Genomic DNA, 24,572 nt, shown 5'->3' on the forward strand with positions numbered 1-24,572 from the left:
TGGCCACTAATAAGAACAGAGGAGTAGGGGAGGGACTGTGGCCACTGCGCCACCAATGAATGCCTGAATACCAACATGTGCCGACCATATCCCGGCCCCTATGACTGCACGCTGCGATCCGCCGAAATTAACCCCTCAGTTGAGGGGTTAATTGCCCGGATCACAGCGTGCTGTCAGAGGTCGGGTGCTGGGAATGTTCTTCAGTCTCTGCATTGGTGGCAGTGGGCAGTTCCGATCGGAGTCCCAGCAGTGTAATGCTGGGGCTCTGATCGGTTACCATGGCAGCCAGGACGCTACTGAAGTCCTGGCTGCCATGGTATGTTAGTGAGCAGCATTATACGCACGTGCGCCGTGGCCGCCGGTAGCTCCTTCTTCTGTCTGTGCGGCGCATTGCTAATGCTATAAGCACAGATCTATGATAAGAAGGAGCAACCGGCGGCCACGGTGCACGCGAGTATAATGCTGCTCACTAACATACCATGGCAGCCAGGACTTCAGTAGCGTCCTGGCTGCCATGGTAACCGATCGGAGCCCCAGATTTACACTGCTGGGACTCCGATCGCAACTGCCCACTGCCACCAATGATTGGGGGGGGCCTGTGGCCACTGCCACCAATGATTAATACTGGGGAGGGAGGGGGGCACATAAGAGGCTGGGTGGGGCTGCACATGAGAGGCTGGGGGGGGGGGGGGGGCGCACATGAGCGGCTGGAAGCCATGGTCAGCTCCCTGCTGTTGTGTGACAAAGCACAGGGCAGCAGGGAGAGTGTAAAGTCCTATTCACCCTAATAGAGCTCTATTAGGGTGAATATGACAAGGGTTCTAGTCCTTAAGGAGGCTGTTATTAAAAAAAGAGTAAAAAAGTTTAACCCCCCTCCCAAATATAGAAAACAATATATTGCATATCACACATGCTTAATATTATATCGCAATATACATTTTAGGCCATATCGCCCACCCCTATGTTGACTGTAACTGGATGTGTGAAGATTATGCCATCAATGTTTTATTACCCACAGCTGGAATAAAGAAATCATCACGCAAAGATTATAGGTGCTTGAATTCTTTCAACTTCAACTTGCCCCCACCTGAATTCTGGCATCATTGTCTTCGGATATATTTTTTGGGGGCGTGAATAAAAAAACACCAGCTCTTTTGGGAAATCTCTCTCTTCTGTCACTCTGCCTCTTTCATTGGACTGGGGTTTATGAAAAAGGAAGAAGGAAGGCCTCTGGGGAACCGGGAATCCCTTCTTATCTGAAGCTATTTCTAGGATGTCCTCTAATGAGCATCCAAATAACCTAGAACCTTCACAGGGAATAGCACAGAGCCTTGCCTTAGAGTCCTGATGTCCTTTCCATGACTTCAGCCAGATAGCAGCCGCTCTGGCGGCAAAAAAAACTGCGTTAGTAGGTGCGTCCACTAGGAAATCTGCGCTTTAAGGAAGGTAGGGAGAGAAGAAAGCAATTCCTCTCTAGGGGTCTTGTCCTTAAGAGATTCAAGCTGCCCTAGCCATAATTTTAAAGAACTAGAGACCCAAGAGGCAGCGATAGTCGGCCTAAGAATGGTTGATGCTGATTCTCATGCTCATTTGAGATAAACATCAGCTTTTTTTAGCCAAAGGATCTCCAGGCAGCCTAGATCAGCGAATGGAAAAGCTGATATTTTGGCTCTCTCAGCTACAGAAGCGTCCACTGTGGGAGCCTTTTAACTGTAGCGGGAATAAAACATTTTTCTGTCAGGATTCTTCCACTTCTTCCTAATAAGAGCTTCCATTTTTTTTTTATGTACGGGGAAAACCCTATGATGTTTAGGACTCAGGCCCCTCAAAAACCTGATCAGCTATTGTTTTAGGCTGTTTCACGTCCTCTAACTGCATGGTGGCCTTAACAGCTTTTAATAAAGGTTTTGTATCTTCAGCCAGGAACAGAGCCCTCCCCCGCTGTATCCTCTTCTGAAGAGAAATCATCCGATAAGGTCTGGCTGCATTCCATATCATCATCCTCCCCAGAAATATCATAATCAGTGTCTCTATTGTAAACAGTTTTCTCTGGTGATCTCAACTCAGTTTGAGTAACTTTTGAGGATTTACCTTCTGATCTCACCAAAGCCTTAATGGACAAATTGTGCAACTCTTCCATAACCAATTTATCCACACAGACTTGACATAGTGGTCTTACATAAGAAGCTGGTAAAGCTACTCTACATACACCAAATTCGTTATGCTTAGATTTGCAGGATGATTCTTTGCTTTATTGTTATAGGCAGCAAAAAAAAAAAAACATCCAACATTATTTGGAGAGGATTTTTCTCACCGTTTGAAGAGGAAAACATTCCCACTCCTCAGGTCCAATACAGGGCTTGTGGGCCTCGAGGGTTCGACTCTTCCTGAATTACCCAGCTCTGACATTATGTCCAGACACCGGATCCTGCACAGTACTGTGTGCACAAATGTGGAGCAGGCTGCCTTGGCCTCCTTTTAACTCTAGGCCTAAACCAGCCAACAAAGGTACCCTCCCATTGAGGCTGGGAGGAGGCAGGAGGAAGACAAGCTTCAGTGAGTTGCTCTCCAAGGAGACTGATGCCGCATGGGATAGGTCCCTTCACGGAAAGGTAGACCCGAACCTTCCTCAGCTTCCCAGGGTGAGAACTCAAGGTAGAGCAGGAGCTCCCTAGGCACCTCCTATCAGGAGGACCTAGTTGCAAGGGTGCTGTCATGGGTGAGGGGGAAAAGAAAAAAAAAAACAGCCATCACTTTGTAAGAGTGGGGAACAGAAATCTCCATGACTCCAATGCCAGTAACGGAGTCAGATTAGCTCTTAGTACATTGATGTACACAACAGAGGTGAAAGTGTGAAACTAAGTGAGAACGATGTATCATAAAACAAACAGAGACAAACCTGAGGTAATTTGACATCTTAATTTTATCCAAGTCCAGTTATCACTGGCATCCTAATAGTATCCTGCAGCTTGTGTATATTTTTTATACAGACTGAGGTGACTCAAGACAGTGCTGCTCAGATACTATGGCAGCACAGGCTTCAGCTGCAGTCTACTACATAGTTGCCAACTGTCCTGAATTTGGCAGGACTGTCCCTAATTTTCAGAGACAGTCTCTGCAAATATGTGCAGTCCTGGGTCAAAAATGGGTGGGGCTAGCATAAACACCACCCATAAGTTGGTGTTCCTAGGCAGGGTTTAGGGGCACTTATGTGCCCCAATTTTACCAACTTAAACATGTGCAAGTATGCTACTAGAGAAAAAGCAGAGGATCTCTGTAATGGCACTATTCAGGTGAATAAAAATTTGGGAGCACCTAGCTCCATGGCTTCAGTCAAAGAATGAATTTTTAGTTTCTGCCTGGAGTAACCCTTTAAAGAGACAATGCTAGCACATACTGACTTTTTCTGTTGACTGTCACAATATAATTCCATAGTGTCTCACATACACTGTACAAGTAAAATGCTAACAGAGGCTTTATGCTAGTACAGACCTCTGTACCGATGCCTGGTTGAGCACATGAAGAAACAGATTCTGGAGGTGGTCCACCATATTTTCTTTGTCCTGTTGTGACATCCAAACTGTATCCAGTTCTTTCCAGTAATGCCTGAATAAAAGCATTGGAGACACGAGTACAAAAACAACATATAAAAACATAGAATACTGCACATTTACAGTACACTACAAAAAATATATACGTACAAATAACACAATCAGTTTCAGTAGTTTTATTGCAAACCAGTATGCTCTGGAGTGGCAGTTGCAAAGAGCCAAGGCAATGGAAAGGCCCCCGTTGCTTCTAGAAGCTCATTTGCATATATTAAGACAGAATCTTAAAATAAGCATTGCTGAGAAAAATTAAGACTAGATTAAGGGCTCATTCAGACACGGTTTGTGCCTGCATCAGATCTGCAATTTGCGGAACGGATGCGGACCTATTAATTTCAACGGGGCCTCAAAAGATGCGAACAGCACACTATCTGCTGTCCACATCTGTACTTCCATTCTGCGGCCTCGCAAAGAAATAGACTATGTCCTATTCTTGTCCAGACAAGAATAGGCATTTCTATCATATGGCTGGTCGTTTTGCACACGGCAGGTACCTGCGTTTTGCAGATCCACAATTAGCAGACCGCAAAAACAGATAAGATTGCCTGCATGAGCTCTAGGTATACATTTAGGCTAGAAAGTGTAAGCATGTGCCACAATTATCACAGCGGCTGATGCTGGATGATACATTTGGTTCGTTTCTGGCTAGGTTTAGACCACATTCGTTGCATTACTTCATGACAGAATTTTGTGCCAAAGTTTGGTGCTATTTAGCACAGGTACACCAGTTTGTGGCCAGAATTCTGGCACATTACTGATTAGTTTATCTCACAGTGTTCCCACAGCCTGCAAACAGCATAAATATAGTGAGAAGCTGAAATTCTAAAGACAGAGACCTACTTACACTGGCATTTTGTGTGAATGTGCCATGTAGTGAGATGCACCACCAAAATCTACTTGATGCACTATGAGCACTATAATTTATGGCAGTGAATTTGTAGACAGTCACTGATTTAAAAAGTTTCAAAACATAACCCCTCCCATGGCTAGATCTGGAGAGGGAAGAATAATAGAGCTACGGTCTCATCCAGTTTGACACGGGTCACGCGGCCCATGCAGCCAATGACTGGCTGCAGTGGTGATGTGTCCTCCCATGGATCACATGACGTGGGTTATGTCCCAAAAAAAAAAAAAAAGTGTCATTTGTAATTCAGGCAGACCTGATGACTTTTGAGGAGTTGAATACTTTTCCCAAGGCACTAGGTCTCCACCCGGCCTATACATACATAAACTTGCATAAAATACATGCATATTACCTTGATCTTTGCTTCATCCGGAGCCTTGGTGCTTTCTTGTGTCTTGTTTCCCTGCTTCTCCCTCTGTCTATAGGTTTTCATGACTTCAGTACGGTGGGAGTTCTAGTTCTGAAAAGAAAACAATTCAGTTTACTCATAATTCTAATTAAAACCAAAAGTGCTGAAATAGTCTTTTATACACCAGAAAACTGGCAAACACCTACTGATACATTCCGCCCTTTGTATCTTAGGGTACTTTCACACTAGCGTTATTCTTTTCCGGCATAGAGTTCCGTCCTAGTGGCTCAATACCGGAAAAGAACTGATCAGTTATTTCCTATTGCATTCTGAATGGAGAGCATTCCGTTCAGGATGCATCAGTTTGGTCCCTGTTACGTTTTTTGGCCGGAGAAAATACCGCAGCATGCTGTATGTTTTTCTCCAGCCAAAATCCTGAACACGTGCCGGAATGCCGGATCTGGCATTCATTTCCATTGAAATGCATTAATGCCGGATCCTGCATCAAGTGTTCCCGCAAAACGGATCCGTTCTTTCCGTCCACACATGCACAGACCATTAAATCTGAAAAAAAATTAAAAATAAATACCAGATCTGTTTTTACAGATAACACCGGAGAGACGGATCCGATATTTCAATGCATTTGTCAGACGGATCCACATCCGTCTCCGTATGACAAATGACATTCGTTTGCTTCCGGATTGCCGGATCCGGCAGGCAGTTCCAACGACAGAACTGCCTGCCGGAATCCTCTGCCTTAAGTGTGAAAGTACCCTTACTTGTTCTTTTGTTATTAGGTCAAATTTTCTGTCATGAATACGCTCACAGCTATAAAACCGTCACAAGCATGCTCATACAGTTCGTTACATCAACAAGAAGCCCCCATACAAGGCATTTTTTTCAGCTTTCTAAGATGCCATAACCTTTTTTTCCATTCAGTTATGTAAATTTGTGTCTTTCAGTAATACTTGAGCTTCAGTTAACTGTCATTTTTCTTTTTAGAATTGTTATTTTTTTGTACCATGGAAACATAAGAAGGGGGAGAATAGTCTGGTCAAATTTTTTTTTTTTTTTTAATGGCACAAAGATTCCTCCTGTAACTAAGGCTGGCATACTGACATACAAGTCCCAGTTTACAGGGGAAATACAGCCCCCAAAGACACTATTCAGCCTCACTGCAGAGCTGATCCGGGTGCAGGACATGCACGCAGGGCTCATTGAGCACAGTGTCTACAGCCAAGTAAAAGGCAGAGATGATGAGATACAGTGATCCCTCAATATACAATACACATTTTCAACACACAATGGTCTTTTCTGACCCATCGTGATTAGACTCAACATACAAGGTCTCAGTCTTAGGCCTATTTCACATTAGCGTTTTCAATTCCGCTATTGAGATCCATCATAGGATCTCAATAGCAGATGAAAACGCTTCAGTTTTGTCCTCATTCATTGCCAATTGGGACAAAACTGAACGAAAAACGGAATGCGTCCAGAATACAATCCGTACCGTTTGGTTGCGCTCCCATCACGGACATAAAAATCATTAATAACCAATCGGCTCTGAAGGCATACACCAAAACCGCTGCTTCCAGCGTTTTTCTGTCCATCGTGTGGTGCGGAGCAAGAGGCATCTGTCCTGGCACACAATGTAAGTCAATGGGGACTGTTCAGTTTTCTCTGACACAATCGAAAACGGATCCATCTTGGCTATGTTACAGATAATACAAACGGATCCGTTCATGACGGATACATGTGGTTGTATTATTGTAACTAGGGTTGTTGCGGGTATCGAAATTTCGATACTCAATCGATACTTTTGTCCCGGTATCGATACGATACCGGGATTTCCGTTTTTTCGATACTGGGCTGCGCTTCTGCGCAGTCTAGTATCTCTGAACATGAGCGCGCTGCTATCGGCGCGCTCATGTTCTCTCAGCAGCACGGGGAGAAGGAAGCTGTCCTCCCTCCCCCCTGTGCTGCTGCCGCTGCCACCAATGAGAAGAGAGGGGCGGAGGAGGGGCGGCAATGAGAAGAGAGGGGCGGCAATGAGAAGAGAGGGGCGGAGGAGGGGCGGCAATGAGAAGAGAGGGGCGGAGGAGGGGCGGCACCACGGAGGAGGGGCGGCAATGAGAAGAGAGGGGCGGAGGAGGGGCAGCAATGAGAAGAGAGGGGCGGCAATGAGAAGAGAGGGGCGGAGGAGGGGCGGGCGCACTGCGCCACCAATGATAGGATTATTTCCACACAGAGCGGCGCCCAGCGATGTCTCTGCACTCACCATTAGTCAGAGCGATGGGAGGAGACATCAGCTTCACTAGTGGGCGTTCCTTTTCCCTGCGCTGCGATTGGACAGCGCTACAGCCAGGGAGAAGGAACGCCCACTAGTGAAGCTGATGTCTCCTCCCATCGCTCCGATAGTAATCAGCAGCATGTGGAGCAGGAGAGGAGACAGTAATGGAGCACTGCAGGCGAACGGAGCGGCGCCCAGGACTAATGGTGAGTGCTGAGACATCGCTGGGCGCCGCTCTGTGTGGCCTGATAGTGAAAGTCTGGAGTCCCATATAGTAGTCAGTCTTTAACACATACAGGAGGCGGGTGCTGGCAGCAGAATCGCATTGCCGGCACCCTGCCCCTGACAGGGAGCTGCGATCAGCGGCAGTTAACTGCCGCTGATCTGCCAGTACCCGCCTCCTGTATAAAGGGGTAATTATCATTGGTGGTGCAGTGTGCCCCCCAACCCATTAAAATCATTGGTGGCACAGTGCGCCGGCCCATCTCAACCCCCCAGTATTAAAATCATTGGTGGCAGTGGCCACAGGGACCTCTCCCCTCCCCCTCATTGGTGGTGCAGTGGCAGCTTCTGATCGGAGCCCCAGCAGGGTAATGCTGGGGCTCCGATCGGTTACCATGGCAGCCAGGACGCTACAGAAGCCCTGGTTGCCATGGTAACATCCCTGATGCTGTGTGCACAAAGCACAGAGCAGCAGGGACAGTGTGAAGTCCTATTCACCCTGATGGAGATCTATCAGGCTGAATAGAAAAAGGGATGAAAGATCCCAGGTTCTAGCCCCTAAGGGGGGGGAAATAGTTATTAAATAAAAAGTGTAAAAAAAAAAAAAAAACACTAAAATATGAAGTATAAATCACCCCCTTTTCCCAATTTCACATATAAAATATATAAATAATAAACATATTACGTCGCCACGTCAGAAAAGTCCAAACTATTAAAATATAAAAAAAAAATCTAGGTGGTGAATGCCGGAACAGAAAAAATAAAATAAAAACTGCACGATTCGCCATTTTTAAAAATGAGGAATGCACGTGGCTTTTTTTGTTTATTTTTTTTTGCGTGGTATCGAATGGTATCGAGTATCGCAATACTTTTTCATGGTATCGAAACCGAATGAAAAATTTGGTATCGCAACAACTAATTGTAACGGAAGCGTTTTTGAAGATCCATAACAGATCCAGCAAAAATGCTGATGTGAAAGATACACACACTACAAAAAGTTAGAAACAGGTGCCCTGTGCCCGTTGAATTCTCCTGCCTGGCATGCTAATGAATAGCATTGGTACAGGGAGGAGGAGACTGCCCAGTTTCTCAATGGGCATCTCCTTCTCCCTGGCTGAGCTGTCCAATTACAAAGGAGAGCGTCAAAGCCAGGGGGAGGGAGAAAGAAAAATAAAAAAATAAAATAAATAAACAAAATCGCAGAATATAGAACACGCTGCAATTTTCACGCAGTGCACAAGTGATGCGTGAAAACCAATGCTCATGTACAGAGACCCATTGAAATGAATGGGTCAGGATTCTGTGCAGCCACAATGCGTTCGCATCACACATTCACACGAGCGAGTATTCCGCAAGGATGCAAAGGGACCTTACTCGTTCCTCTTTATTTTAGATTTCCACTTAGTCATTTTAGACTGAAAGGATCCTTTCCTATATTTCTGAATGGGCAATTTACATTAAGGTACGGCATTAACATTTTTAGACAATTTTCAATCAACTTTACGACAGGTAACTAACACCAACTCATCATCAAATGGGAGCCTATGCCCGATAGTTCTCGGCCAGGGATGCTCAACTTGCAGCCCTCCAGCTGTTGCAAAACTACATCTCCCAGCATGCCCAGATAGTCTACAGATATAAGGATACTTTCACACTTGCGGCAGGACGGATCCGGCAGGCTGTTCACCCTGTCGGATCCGTCCTTCCGCTGTTTCGCCGCTCCGTCCCCATTGACTATAATGGGGATGGGGGCTGCGCTCCGGCGCAGTACGGCAGTGCACGGCGAAAGGCCGCTAGGACTAAAAGTCCTGCATGTCCGACTTTTTAGTCCGGTGGCCTCTGACCGCGAACTGCTGTACTGTGCCGGAGCGCCACCCCGTCCCCATTATAGTCAATGGGGACAGAGCGGCGGTCCGGCGGCACGGCGAAACAGCGGAAGGACAGATCTGCCAGGCCGAACAGCCTGCCAGATCCGTCCTGCCGCAAGTGTGAAAGTACCCTTAGCCTGCAGCAGGGTGAGGTGGGAGTTGCAGTTTTACAACAGCTGGAGGGCCGCAGTTTGAGCATCCCTGTTCTAGGCAATTTCCTATCGGGAGCCTTCTACTCACTCTTAGGGTCCATTCACACGTCCGCAAATTGTGGATCCGCAAAACAGACACCAACAATGTGCGTTCCCCATTTTGCGAACCACACATGGACGGCACTACAATAGAAATGCCTTTTCTTGTCCGTGGACGAAAATAGGACATGTTCTATTTTTTTGAGGAGACGCGGAACGGAAGTGCTGTCTGCATCTTTTGCTGCCCCATTGAAAATGAATAGGTTGCGGAATGGATGTGGACCCATTTTGCAGACTTTTGAATGGACCCTTAATTATCACGTGTAAATTTTTATTCACAGGGAACACACATCTCTACCTTTTTTCCAATTCACTAAACATCTCAGACTATGAATCCGTCAGATACTAAGGTGCAAAGGTCTGTACAGGATAACTGCCTTTAACCGCTCTAACTCCTTAGTGACCAACCTGTTTTGGGCCTGTTCCATATTTTTTTCATAGTCACCTTCCAAGAGCTATAACTTTTTTATTTTTAAGTCTATGTAGCAATATGAGGGCTTGTTTTTTGCAGGACACGTTGTAGTTTTTAATGGGGTAATTTTCGGGTAAACATAACTTGGGCTACTTTCACTTGTGATCCGGCGGGCAGTTCCGTCGTCAGAACTGCACGCCGGATCCGCCGATCTGCATGTGACAAAGCATTTGTGAGACACATCCAGATGCGGATACATCTCACAAATGCATTGCAAGAACGGATCCGTCTCTCCACTTGTCATGCAGACAGACGGATCAGTCTTGCATCTTTTTTCACATTTTTACCGGCACTAATACATTCCTATGGGGAAAAATGCCAAATCCGGCATTCAGGCAAGTCTTCAGTTTTTTTCGCCGGAGATAAAACCATAGCATGCTGCGGTTTTATCTTTTGCCTGATCAGTCAAAAAGACTGAACTGAAGACATCCTGATGCATCCTGAATGGATTGCTCTCCATTCAGAATGCATGGGGATATGCCTGATCAGTTCTTTTCTGTATAGAGCCCTGTGATGGAACTCTACGCTGGAAATGAAAAACGCTAAAAGTAACTGATTAAGGGCTCTTTCACATTTGCGTTCTTTTCTTCCGGCATAGAGTTCCGTCGTCGGGGCTCTATGCCGGAAGAATACTGATCAGTTTTATCCTAATGCATTATGAATGGAGAGAAATCCGTTCAGGATGCATCAGGATGTCTTCAGTTCCGGAACATGCTGCGCTTTTTGCTCCGGCCAAAAATCCTGAAGACTTGCCGCAAGGCTGGATCCGGAATGAATGCCCATTGAAAGGCATTGATCCGGATCCGGCCTTAAGCTAAACGTCATTTCGGCGCATTGCTGGATCCGACGTTTAGCTTTTTCTCAATGGTTACCATGGCTGCCGGAACGCTAAAGTCCTGGCAGCCATGGTAAAGTGTAGCGGGGAGCAGCATACTTACCATCCGTGCGGCTCCCGGGCGCTCCAGAGTGACGTCAGGGCGCCCCGAGCGCATGGATCACGTGATCCCATGGCACGTCATCCATGCGCATGGGGAGCTCTGACATCATTCTTGAGCAACCCGGGAGCCGCATGGACTGTAAGTATACCGCTCCCCCGCTCCTACTATGACAACCAGGACATTAATAGTGTCCTGGGTGCCATAGTAACACTGAAAGCATTTTGAAGACGGATCCGTCTTCAAATGCTTTCAGTACACTTGCGTTTTATCCAGATCCGGCGTGTAATTCCGGCAAGTGGAGTACACGCCGGAACTGGAGAACACAAGTGTGAAAGAGGCCTAAGGGTACTTTTACAATTGCGGCAGGACGGATCCGATAGGCTGTTCACCCTGTCGGATCCGTCCTTTCGCTGTTTCGCCACGCCGCCGGACCGCCGCTCCATCCCCATTGACTATGACTATAATAGGGACGAAGTGGCGCTCCGGCACAGTACGGCAGTTCGCAGTCAGAGGCCGCTGGACTAATAAGTCGGACATGCAGGACTTTTAGTCTAGCGGCCTTTCACCGTGCACTGCGTCGGAGCGCCGCCCCCGTCCCCAATATAGTCCATGGGGACTGAGCGGCGGTCTGGCTGCATGGCGAAACAGAAGGACTGATCGGACAGGGTGAACAGCCTTTCGGATCCGTCCTGCCGCAAGTGTGAAAGTACCCTTACTTTTATTAACTGTTTCTAGGAGGGATATGGGGAAAAAACAGCAATACTGGCACAGAGTTTGTAGGTTTTAAATTTAGCAGCGTTCATTTTTCGGCATAAATAACATGATAACTTTATTCTCTGGGGTCAGTATGATTACAGAGATACAAAATAAATAAATTTTTATATATATATATATATATATATATATATATATTTTTTTTTTTTTTTTTTTATTTCATTTTACTACTTTTGATTAATAAAAACCCCTTTTTTTAATAGAAGAAAATCTGTTTGCATTGCAGCATCCCAAGACCCATAACTTATTTTTTATTTTTACAGAGCTCTGTAAGGGCTTGATTTTTGTGGGATGACTTGAAGTTCATTAGTGTAATTTTGCGGTACATAACACTTTTTATAGCTTTTTTTTTAACCATTTAATACAGGCGATCTTTTGATTGCTTTTAAAATACAATACACTTCCTATAATGCATTGTACTTTTAGACCTCTTTCACATGATCATTACGGATTGTGTCAGGGTGCGTTCAGTGAAACTCGCACCATTTTGCAAGCAAGTTCAGTCAGTTTTGTCTGCGATTGCATTCAGTTTTTTTCATGTGGGTGCAATCAGTTTTGAAAAAAATACTAATGATTTATAATCATCTAGCAACCATCAGTGAAAAACGCATTGCATCCGGATTACATCCAGATGCAAGCGTTTTTCACTGAAGCCCCAATCACTAGTCGAGACGTCACTGGGCCAGCGGTAAACAGTTAGAAGGCCGCGGCGCTAATGGAGCGCCACTGCCTTCTCAAACAGCTGATCGGCAGGGGTCCCGGGTGTCGGACCCCCGCCGATCATCAGTTAAAACAAAGTGCAGAACCCCTTGAATTACCCAGATAGTTCCCAGCGATCGATCCATAATCTTCTCAGGACTAACTTGTCCTATTTTATCGTCCTATAAGGCTTTCCCGCTGTTAGGCTCATTTGCATAAATAATTCCTTCCCCTCACACCATCATAGCCTATTTCCCTCCCCCTAAACTTTGACAGCCAATTTATGCCCTCACTGCTTGCAATCTCACTTTTGCCCTTTCTTTGTTAGGCCAATCAGATAGTTTAGTGTATGTCCCCTCCCTCTCACGCCACTACGTGCTGGAATGTTCTGCCCGAAATTAATATTGTGCATGCGCGAGATTTTATCTATAGGGGCGTTTCTTAGGCAGAGCTGAGGTGCTTGACTCAAAGAAAATATCTTCTCCAGTCAAACATGTAAGATATGACTTATTTTAGTTAGCATAAAAGGCAGGAAAGCATTATAGGGCAATAAAATAATACCGGTTAGTCCTGAGAAGATTATAGATCGATCGCTGGGAACTATTAAGGTACATTCGGTTTTATATGTCAGAACATGGTGACAGGTTCCCTTTAATGTCAGTGCTATACTAGAGAGGAGCAGCCTGCTGGAAAATTCTAGAGGCAGGCCTGAGGCCTACACTAGGTCTCGGCCCGATTGCACAAACAGACATGCTAATTGATAGAGGGAATCTGCTCCCTCTGTGCCCGCTTACATGCCGAGGGGGGCCATTGCCCATGGCTTGTAAGAGGTTAAACAGCACAGATCGGCACTCCTGCTGGTCAGTGCTGTTAGGGCAGGAGCTCCGGCTCTCATGCAAGTACAGCCCCCTCTCTCCGCTGCATGGGGAAACAGCGCAGCCCAAGGCCCCTCAGTGTCCTCCGTAAAAAAGCTTAGGCCTCTTTCACGAGAACTATAGGGATTGGCTCAGGGTGCCTTAAGGGAAACTTGCATCATTTTGCAAGCAAGTTCAGTCAGTTTTGTCTACGATTGCGCTCAGTTTTTTCAACGCAACACACTCATGTACATAGACCTATTGAAATGAATGGGTCAGGATTCAGTGTGGGTGCAATGCGTTCACATCACGCATTGCACCCGCGCAGAAAACTCACTTGTGTGAAAGAGGCCTTATAGTTCGTCACTAAGGGGTTAATGTCAGAGGAAAACAACCCATATCATCCAAATAAGATTAAAGCCCCATGCACACGACTATTTTCAGTCCGCATTTTTTGTGGATCAGATGTGGACTCATTTCAATGGAGCTGCAAAAGACAGCACACTGTATGCAGACAAGCATAAGATATTTCTACAAGAGTTAGAACAATAAAAATCTGGCATACACACTGCCGGATCCGCGGTTTGCATAACACATACAGTCATGTGGATTGAGGTCTCAAAAGCAGGATGATAAAAAGCTTACGATTTTCTTTTCCCTCTGACTCTCAGCAATTTACACTAGAGCTGACTGCAATTATTTCACACACTTTATCTCCTCCTTAAGGGCTCATGCACACGACCATTGTTGGCCGACGCCCATATTGCTGACCATTAACAGCATATTGGTCGGGAACAAGTGTTCGCAGGAATGTTCGTTCCCGATAATCTGCCTGATCATCAGGCAGTGTAAATCCGCCATAAATCCTTTAGAACACAAGATTAAGAAAGTTTAAGGCTACTTTCACATTAGCAGTAGGCTGTTTCTGTGGGTGAACAGCCTGCCGGATCCGTGCTGCCGCTAGTGGACCGTGCCGTTGGAGGTCTGGCGGCAGAACGGCAAACGCGCAAAGAGGCGGCCAGAATAAAACTACAACACCACACATTTACAAAGTCCAGGTGCAGATCTTGGCTTATAAGAGAGGAAAGGAAAGGAGTATAAAAGAAACATTACAAACAATTCAGTTAGATAGTAGGGCTCTCACAAAAGCAGACTTACAGTTCCGGCATTTTGGTCAGTCTCAATACTGTCTCCTACTTCAGACATGTTTGCAGGATGACACACATTGGTTACTTTATTATTTTGATTGGTCATATTAAAAATGATGGCTAAAGGGGTGGCGACTAGACCCCAAATGTACAACTAATAAAATTGGCTCTATGGGCGTTGTCCGGCAGAGAATCCTTTAGGGCTCTTTCACACAAGTGGATCCCGTGCAGGTAATCCACTGCGTGAAAGAGTGCCAAGCCCCATTCCGGACAGCAGAGACACTGAGCAGTAACATGATTGATAATGCTCCGTACCTCTCTGTGACCTCTTTACTACAAAATCACAGTGAGAAAGTTGTCACCGTGATTTTGTAGTAAAGAGGTCACAGAGAGGCACAGAGCATTATCAGTCATGTTACTGCTCCGTGCTTCTGCTGTCCGGAACGGGGCTTGGCTGTCATTCACGCAGTGGATTACCTGCACGGGATCCGCTCGTGTGAAAGAGCCCTTAACCAGCAAAGTGTCTAGATGTTAGATTCTTAGGTCAACCGCATCCCCGGGCACGAGGGGAACTTATTAACAAGTGAAGTCCCCTTATTTGGGACTTGTAACAAATGTTAGTGTCACTGTAATTTAGGACACCAGTAAGGAGCTAAAATGCACTTTAGTCACATGAATTGTGCCCCAACTAAATATACTTAGGACTTAAATTCTTAATCTACAAAAAAAAAAGATTTTCTGCAGGGTTTTCCAATTTTAATGTGACCGTTAAACAAAAGGTAATTTTCCGGTGACACATTCCATTTACATTTCAGGGCTGTTTAATTTTTTTCACTGACAAAAACTTCCCCATTGCAACCAGATTCCACCTTTTATTTTCCAAAGAAACTAAGGGCTCTTTCACACCTGCGTTCTTTTCTTCCGGCATAGAGTTCCGTCGTCGGGGCTCTATGCCGGAAGAATCCTGATCAGTTTTATCCTAATGCATTCTGAATGGATAGAAATCCGTTCAGGATGCATCAGGATGTCTTCAGTTCCGGACCGGAACGTTTTTTTGGCCGGAGAAAATACCGCAGCATGCTGCGCTTTTTGCTCCGGCCAAAAATCCTGAAGACTTGCCGCAAGGCCGGATCCGGAATTAATGCGCATTGATCCGGATCCGGCCTTAAGCTAAACGTCGTTTCGGCGCATTGCCGGATCCGACGTTTAGCTTTTTCTCAATGGTTACCATGGCTGCCGGGACGCTAAAGTCCTGGCAGCCATGGTAAAGTGTAGTGGGGAGCGGGGGAGCAGCATACTTACCGTCCGTGCGGCTCCCGGGGCGCTCCAGAGTGACGTCAGGGCGCCCCAAGCGCATGGATCACGTGATCGCATGGCACGTCATCCATGCGCATGGGGCGCTCTGACGTAATTCTGGAGCGCCCCGGGAGCCGCATGGACTGCAAGTATACCACTCCCCCGCTCCTACTATGGCAACCAGGACTTTAATAGCGTCCTGGCTGCCATAGTAACACTGAAAGCATTTTGAAGACGGATCCGTCTTCAAATGCTTTCAGTTCACTTGCGTTTTTTCGGATCCTGCGTGTAATTCCAGCAAGTGGAGTACACGCCGAATCTGGACAACGCAAGTGTGAAAGAGGCCTTACAATGAAAGGTGGAATCTGACTGGTTGCTATGGGCAACCAAGCCAGTTCTACTTTACACCAGTTTGATAAATGACCCCATATGTTCCTATGAAGCCCTGCCACAAACAGGCCTCAAAGCCTCCAGAAAGCCTGATGCCTCTTTCACACGGGCGTCACGTTTTGGCTCAGGGTGCGTCCCAGGTGCATTGCCCTTATGGTGAGACAACCCTTAGACTAGATACCATTGTATGTAATCCAGACCTGGGGTGCTCAACCTGCGGCCCTCCAGCTGTTGCAAAACTACAACTCCCAGCATGCCCGGACAGCCTACAGCTATCCACCTACAGCAGGGCATGGTGGGAGTTGTAGTTTTACAACAGCTGGAGAGCCGCAGGTTGGGCATCCCAGGTCTAGACAATCCTCTGAAACAAATGTGAATTTAAAGGGCTTATCCATTATATATAATATTTTTTTTCTAAAAGTAGGAAATGCTTTAATATGGAAAAAAAAGAAAGAAAGAAAGAAAGAAAGAAAGAAAAACATACTCCCCCAACGCTGCTCCCCACTATCTACTTCTGTGAAACTGATTGCATGCCCTCTAACTACATGACAACACCGGCCTCAATGGTGCAGTCTGTATACAAGACCACGGAAGCTGGCGATTTGTTGCAGTGGTCACGTGGGTAGATGTCATGTGATCTTATGCAGAGACTGGGACCCCCGAGAGCGCCGGGAGGGAGGTTATACTGGGGTGCATTATGTGTTTAGTTCACTGAGGTCTTCTGCAACTTTTTCAGTCTCAACGCCATTCCCCCACTAACTTGGTCATTAGTGATGGCACAAATCGTACAGAGCAAATATATATCTAAAGGCACGGTCGCGATTTAAGAGGGATTTGGTTAAGTATATAATACCCAAATTACCATGAACTCCTCCAGCCCTATTTTACTAAGCATTCTGAATTAAGAATGCTATTATTTTCCCTTATAACCATGTCCCCATCCCGATCATCTCCTAGCAACCATGTGTGAAAAATCGCACCGCATCCGCACTTGCAATTTTCACGCAGCCCCATTCACTTCTATGGGGCCTGCATTGCTGAAAAACGCACAAAACAGAGCATGCTGCGATTTTCACGCAAGTGATGCGTGTAAATCACAGCTCATGCGCACAGCCCCATAGAAATTAATGGGTCTGGATTCAGTGCGGGTGCAATGCGTTCACCTCACGCATTGCACCCGCGGGGAAATCTTGCGCGTGTGGAAAAGGCCTGAGGCTGCCACAGGAACCAAACAGCTCCCTCGTTCTCAGCACGGGAGAGCCATTAGGACCCCGGGAGCACATCGCCCCAGGATTTCACTGCTCCATGCAATAGACCACAGCATCTGAGCAGCGCAGGTGTGTTATAGCTGATCACGGACATAACCTCTTGGCGTCTGCTGTGTAAAACAACAGGCATCCAGCGGCTATGGCATCCACTTAGCTACCATACATGTGCAGCAGAAATTCTAGGTAAAAAAAAAAATAAATAAGTGTAAGCTGAACAACAAAAAAGAAATAAAGTACAATAGATAATATACAGAGCTTAAATACTGACGTTTTCATTTTGCTGCACTGCTGACATCTCTACTGGACCCAATATGCCACAGTACAGTGCCAAAATAGTATTTGTGTCACTGACTAAATTAGTATAGACCTTTATCAGACTAGCACGGGAAATTTTCCAATGTAATATTACACCAAGCCAAGGTATTTCCTCTCTTCCAACAAGAGATAAGAGACATAGGCAGGTGTCCGAATACTGTGGTGCAGACGACAGAATCTGATCTGTCTCCATTAGGAGCTCCACTTTAGATACACAAGTCAAATTACTGAATCCCACAAGTGGTATATATCCACACGTGGCAGATTTGTGCTGCAGAAATGTCTGCGTTTCAATCAGATGCATTGTACATCTGTAGAAATTTCCACAGCCTGAACATACGTTTCGATCTTTTTCATGTATTGCACAAGCATCTGCAAGCCAATGCCAGGAGTGGATGGATGACGCAGTACCACAATTAAAAGGGGTTTTCTGAGTTTTTAGTACTGATAACCTACCCTCTGGATACCCGGGACCCCCGCTAATCAGCTGTTTCAGAAGGAAGTGGAAGTTTCTCAGCTTTACCCTAGGCCGAGTGACAACACGTACATAGTTCCGGCCTAGGAACAGCTCAGCCCCATTGAAGTGAATGGGGCTGAGCTGCGATACCAAGGACAGCCACTATACAATGTATGGCGCTGTGAGAAGGTTGCAGTGCCAATGCCTTCTCAAACAGCTGATCAGCAGAGGTTCGGAGCGTCAGAACCCCACCAATCAGATACTGAAGACCTATCCAGGATAGGTCATCAGTATTAAAATCTCATAAAACCCTGTCAAGTTTTCCATTAAAACTGGTTTTAAAGAAGCAGGGCTTGGAAATGTACCTAAAACTAAGTCACAACTTGGGGCAAAACCACCACAGTTTTTGAGATGTGACTGTGTGCAGCTTTGCGTCACATGACATGACATTTTGCAGAACAGTCTCTTATTTGCAGCGTGTATGCTGAACAGCAGATGACCATGGGATCAATATAAAGATTCAAAAGGCAAGATCGTCTTAAAGCAACAGATGATAGTGTGAAGGACTGCTCTCTCTAACAGAGTACAATGCAGCCATCCCTGTCAGAGTGTCCTACAATTCCCAGCTGAACTGTCAGACTGGAGAATACTGTGCAGCACCATCCTGGAACATCTCAAGTGGAAGTCTATACTAACATCCCGTACCCCCAAAGTCATACAGAGGATTTCCACTATGCGCAAGCACTACATGTGCTACCACTTTCACACTTCTGACAGGTCAGAAGTTTTCATCGCTGGTGGCCCGGGTGCTGAAACGAGTGGGTCACAAATTCTCAGCAGTGTACAGATTCAAAGAAAGTCTATAGACTTCTTACAAATCCATAAACAGCTCACTGAGGACTGAGAAACGCCAACGAAAATGAAGGGGAACTGCTGAGCACTACTGCCCCCTCGTTCTTAGGACTGGTAAAGTGTCGTCACCCGAACAACATAATTCAAAAGATCGGACAGGTCTCAAATATGTGAAAATTATAGGCAACCAAGTGTACACGAAGTCTCCACTCGGGTAATACATAAGTAATGTTTAAATTTGCGTTAGGAATTCCATTTTTCTTCTACAATAAAACCGAAAAACGGAAGTCCAGCTGTGACAGGCACCTATGATGCCCAATAGTCCCCACCGGCTCACAATGGGGATCATTAGGTTTAGTTATTTTACACGGGGAAAAAAAAAAAATAAATAAACGTTTTAAAATAAAGTGCACTATGAGCTATAAAAATATGTGCAATTAGCAAAATGAAATTCCCTTTGGCCTCATGCACACAAACACATTTTCTTTCCGTGTCCGTACCGTTTTTGTTTTTTTGCGGACAGTACATTTCAATGGGTCTACGCAAAAAAAAAAAGGAAATTAGTCCGTTTGCATTCCATTTCCGTATGTACGTTCCGCAAAAAAAAATTAAAAAATAGAACATGTCCTATTATTGTCCGCATTACAGACAAGGATAGATGGGACTGTTCTATTAGGGGCCAGCTGTTCCGTTCCGCAAAATATGGAATGCACACAGACGCCATCTGTATTTTTTGAGGACCACAAAATACATACGGTCGTGTGCAAGATGCCTTAATAAGATGTCTGTCATGTAGCCATTTCTTCCTCATCAGGACCTCAAACCTTGATCAAATAGACAGAGTAATAGGAATACACAGAGGGGCAGATTTATCAAAACTGGGGTAAAGAAAAGCGGAAGTTCTGAAAAATAGCTCTCATCTGTGTTATTTCCCTGGGCCCGGACTCGGCTCTACACAGACTGGATGCAAAAGAAGAAAAAAAAAAACACGGTCCAGCTTCCCATAAAAAAACTTTGCAGCTTTATTTGTGCCAATAAAAAAAAACTAATCTACACACTGTTCACATAAAAAATCCAGAATGTTTTGGACCCCTGAATTCCGGTCCTTACTCATGACATACAAAAAATTTGAATATATACCTCCTTATAATCAGGCGATGCCACCTGGACCATGGCATCACATGACGAATAAGGGAGGGGAATAAAACATACACCAAAGAAAAAAAGATCTCAGCGATATTGTAAAATCTTGTTTTCTGCTCTAACCGGTTGGAAAACAGCTTCCTAATTCAAACATCCAGTACACCTCACGGCTGAGGAGCAGAGACTGCAGGCAACACCACTCTTCTGGCAACTTTGTGTCATTCACCTCAAGTGATAAAGAATATAGCGAAGGGTGAGATAAGGGAAAGGAGAAATCGCTCTAATATTTTGTTTGCTCAAGAAGCGGACAAAACAAAAAAATAGATTGTGTGCTGGAAAATATTCTATTCAATCTGTACAGGAAGCTAAAGAATGGGCTTTTTCTTCTATCAGAAACTGCTTCATCAGGGAATATTGGCGATATTCCCTGATGAAGCAGTTTATGGAAAAAAAAAAAAAAAAAAAAAAAGAACACAAAATACAAGGAAAGTCTAACTTTTGTGACAGGTTACAGGAAGGAATATATGGAAATATGTAAGATCATACAGCGACATTTACCAGTCCTGAACTTTGATCAGGAGTGGAGGGAGATAGTTAATGAAGGGGTTAAATGTGTAGCCAGCAGAGCAACTACCACAGGGCAGCAAATCAGCCCCAGCCTCCTCCAATGACTTACATCCCCACCGGTGTGGTTAACCCATAAAGGGAGCTATAACTGGTAGTGAATGATGTACATGCTGTAATTATATGGCAGTATGTCAGAAAAAGCCAATCTAAGCAGCATTCGAAAAAACACACAGTATGCAATCTATGTAATTACTTACAACTGTTCAGTACATAGGTTGTACTACACCGCAAACATTTAGCAGATATCCCTCATTACAGCACCCACAATGTTTCTGCAGCTGGTCTTCAGTTTGCCACTGTGCACAAAGGCGATACAGCAGCGTTTTCTGTTCAGGGGGTGGCAAGAGTAAGGGCTGTTTCACACGAGCGAGTCCATTGCGGGAATCGCGCTCCGTGTGCAAGTGTGATCCTCTGCTCTGGACTTGCAGGAGAGCATGGCATTATCATGATGTATAATGCTATGTGTCTCTGCTTGACCTTGTTTCTACAGAATCATACCGACAGCTTTATGTCACTATAATTCTGTGGAAAAAAGGCCATGCAGAGGCACATAGCATTATAAGTCATGATAATGCCGTGTGCTCCGGCAAGTCCAGAGCAGAGGATCACACTCACACACGGAGCGCGATTCCCGCAATGGACTTGCTCGTGTGAAACAGCCCTAAGGGTACTTTCACACTTGGGGCAGAGGATTTCGGCAGGCAGTTCATTCGCCGGAACTGCCTGTCGAATCTGTTAAAACGTATGTAAACTGATGGCATTTGTCAGACGGATCAGGATCCTGATCCATATGACAAATGCTGGATCTGTCTCTCCGGTGTCATCAGGAAAAACAGATCCGGCATTTATTTTTTCACATTTTTTCCAGTCTGAGCATGCGCAGACCGCAAAAACTGATCCGTTTTGCCGGAACACTCAAGGCCGGATCCGGCATTGATACATTTGAATGGGAAAAGATTCCGGATTTGTTCCGGAATTTTGGACGGAAAAAATACCGTAGCATGCTGCGGTATTATCTCCATCCTAAAAAAAAAAAAAATCAAAAAGACTGAACTCAAGACATCCTGAACGGATTTCTCTCCATTCAGAATGCATTAGGATAAAACTGATCAGTTCTCTTCCGGTATAGAGCCCCTAGGACGGAGCTCTATGCTGGATAAGAATAACGCTGGTGTGAAAGTATCCTTACCCTTTCCATTAGGGGTGGAGATCACAAGCGAAAACTCCTCAGCCGTGAGGCGTATTGGATGCTTGAATTAGGGCACTTTCACACTAGCTTTATTCTTTTCCGGCCTAGGAGCTCAATACCAGAAAAGAACTGATCAGTTCTATCCCCATGTATTCTGAATGGAGAGTAATCCGTTCAGGATGCATCAGGATGTCTTCAGTTCAGTCACTGTACGGTTTTTGGCTTGAGAAAATACTGCAGCATGCTGTAGTTTTCTCTCCGACCAAAAATCCTGAACACTGGCTGGAATGCATTAATGCCGGATCCGGCCCGAAGAGTTCCGGCAAAACGGACCCGGATTTCCGGTCTGCGCATGCACAGACCTTTAAAAATGCCAAAATAAATAAATTAAAAATACCGGATGCGTTTTTCCGGATGACAACGGAGTGACGGATCCGGTATTTAAATGCAGTTGTCAGACAGATCCATCTGACAAATGCATCAGTTTGTGCCCGGATTGCCGGATCTGCGACAGAACTGCCTGCCGGAATCCTCTGCCGTAAGTGTGAAAGTACCCTTAGGAAGCGTTTTCCAGAAAAAGAAAACATGATTTAATTTTACAATATCGCTGAGAGATCTGTTTTTATGGTCATTTCTTTTGTCACATATAGGGTTTTTTCTTTGGTGTTTGGTTGATTACCCTCCCTTGTTCATCGTGTGATGCCATGGTCCATGTGGACTGGTGCACTTTATACTACGAAACCATGTAAAGACCTGCAACAACTAAAGGGGCAACAAATGTCAACTTTATATATTTCTGCTGCATTGCTTACCTATAGGCTGCCATATAAAGAAAAAACATATACCGCATTTTACACACAAGGTGTTTTTTTTCTTTTTACACAAGCCATTTCTGTATGTAGACTTTTCACCACTCCTGACATGCCTGGTTTAATAGCTTCTTGCATTCCCTATGTAATAACAATTCTGGAGCCTCTATTCTTATGTCTGTATGTTGTGTCATTCCTTTATTATTTCTACTAGAAGCAAGTGAATTGCTATTAGCCTGCAGTAAGGGTACAGAGGGGTGGTAACCAGTTGGGGGCGTGTACCTGCAAAGACTCACTCTGTCCAATCAGTGCTGCAATTTTCAGACTGTGCAGATACACCCCCCCCCCCCCAACTTGTTACCTCCCCTCTGTACCCTTACTACATACTGCTAGCAATTCATTCATCACTTCTAGTAGAAATAATAAAGGAATGACAACCCAGAGCCATAAGAATAGAGGCTCCAGAATTATTACATGGGGAATGCATGAAGCTATTAAAACAGACATGTCAGGAGTGGTGAAAGGTCCTCTTTAATAAAAAGAAGAAGAAAAAAAAAAAGTAAATCTGAGCATGCAGAATAGACATATGCCAAAAAATAACATACATATAAACCTAAATGTAAGGGTCCGGGTCTTACAAATGCCTGGTAATCAGTAAATCATAAGCAAAGACCACATAATGGGGGCAGGAGGACCATTTTCTTAAGCAGTTTATTAAATTACTTTCAGGTGCATAGAATGGTACATCCAATTATAATGTAATGTTATTTATATCTATATTATACACACAGTGGATAACAAAATAAAAAAAAATCTTTTCAGAACTTTTTCCACCTTTAATGTGACCTATAAACTGTACCACTCAATTAAAAAACAAACTGAAATCTTTTAGGTAGAGGGAAGAAAGAATATAAATATGGTTGCATAAGTGTGCACACCCTTAAACTAATACTTTGTTGAAGCACCTTTTGATTTTATTACAGCACTCAGTCTTTTTGGGTATGAGTCTATCAGCATGGCACATTCTGACTTGGCAAGGTTTGCCCACTCTTCTTTGCAAAAACACTCCAAATCTGTCAGATTGCGAGGGCATCTCCTGTGCACAGCCTCTTCAGATCACCCCACAGATTTTCAATCAGATTCAGGTCTGGGTTCTGGCTGGGCCATTCCAAAACTTTAATCTTCTTCTAGTGAAGCCATTCCTTTTGTTTATTTGGATGTATGCTTTGGGTCGTTGTCATGCTGAAAGATGAAGTTCCTCTTTATGTTCAGCTTTCAAGCAGAAGCCTGAAGGTTTTGTGCCAATATTGACTGGTATTTGGAACTGTTCATAATTCCCTCTAGCTTACCTAAGGCCCCAGTTCCAGCTGAAGAAAAACAGCCCCTTGGCATGATGCTGCCACCACCATGCTTCACTGTGGGTATGGATGTTCTTTTGGTGATGTGCAGTGTTGTTTTTTGTGCCAAACATATCTTTTGGAATTATGGCCAAAAAGTTCAACCTTGGTTTCATCAGACCATAACACCTTTTCCCTCATGCTTTTGGGAGACTTCAGATGTGTTTTTGCAAAATGCAGCCTGGCTTGGATGTTTTTCTTCGTAAGAAAAGGCTTTCGTCTTGCCACTCTACCCCATAGCCCAGACATATGAAGAATACGGGAGATTGTTGTCACATGTACCACACAGCCAGTACTTGCCAGATATTCCTGCAGCTCCTTTAATGTTGCTGTAGGCCTCTTGGTAGCCTCCCAGACCAGTTTTCTTCTCGTCTTTACATCAATTTTGGAGGGACGTCCAGTTCTTGGTAATGTCACTGTTGTGCCATATCTTCTCCACTTGATGATGACTG

At 44.9% G+C, this 24,572-nt stretch overlaps 1 protein-coding gene across 1 annotated transcript in view; it reads right to left on the reverse strand.

Moving 5' to 3' along the window:
• LOC122933065 (heterogeneous nuclear ribonucleoprotein R) overlaps positions 1-24,572 on the reverse strand; it is a 49,755-nt gene that overhangs the window by 19,654 nt on the left and 5,529 nt on the right. The window contains exons 2-3 of the mRNA XM_044287814.1: positions 4,865-4,972; positions 3,493-3,606 (exon numbers count right to left, since the gene is read on the reverse strand). Coding sequence (XP_044143749.1) covers positions 3,493-3,606; positions 4,865-4,945 — 195 coding nt within the window. The 5' untranslated portion in view covers positions 4,946-4,972. The remainder of the gene's footprint in view (positions 1-3,492; positions 3,607-4,864; positions 4,973-24,572) is intronic.

The sequence above is a fragment of the Bufo gargarizans genome, chromosome 3 (genome assembly GCF_014858855.1).
Source record: "Bufo gargarizans isolate SCDJY-AF-19 chromosome 3, ASM1485885v1, whole genome shotgun sequence".
Lineage (NCBI taxonomy): Eukaryota > Metazoa > Chordata > Amphibia > Anura > Bufonidae > Bufo > Bufo gargarizans.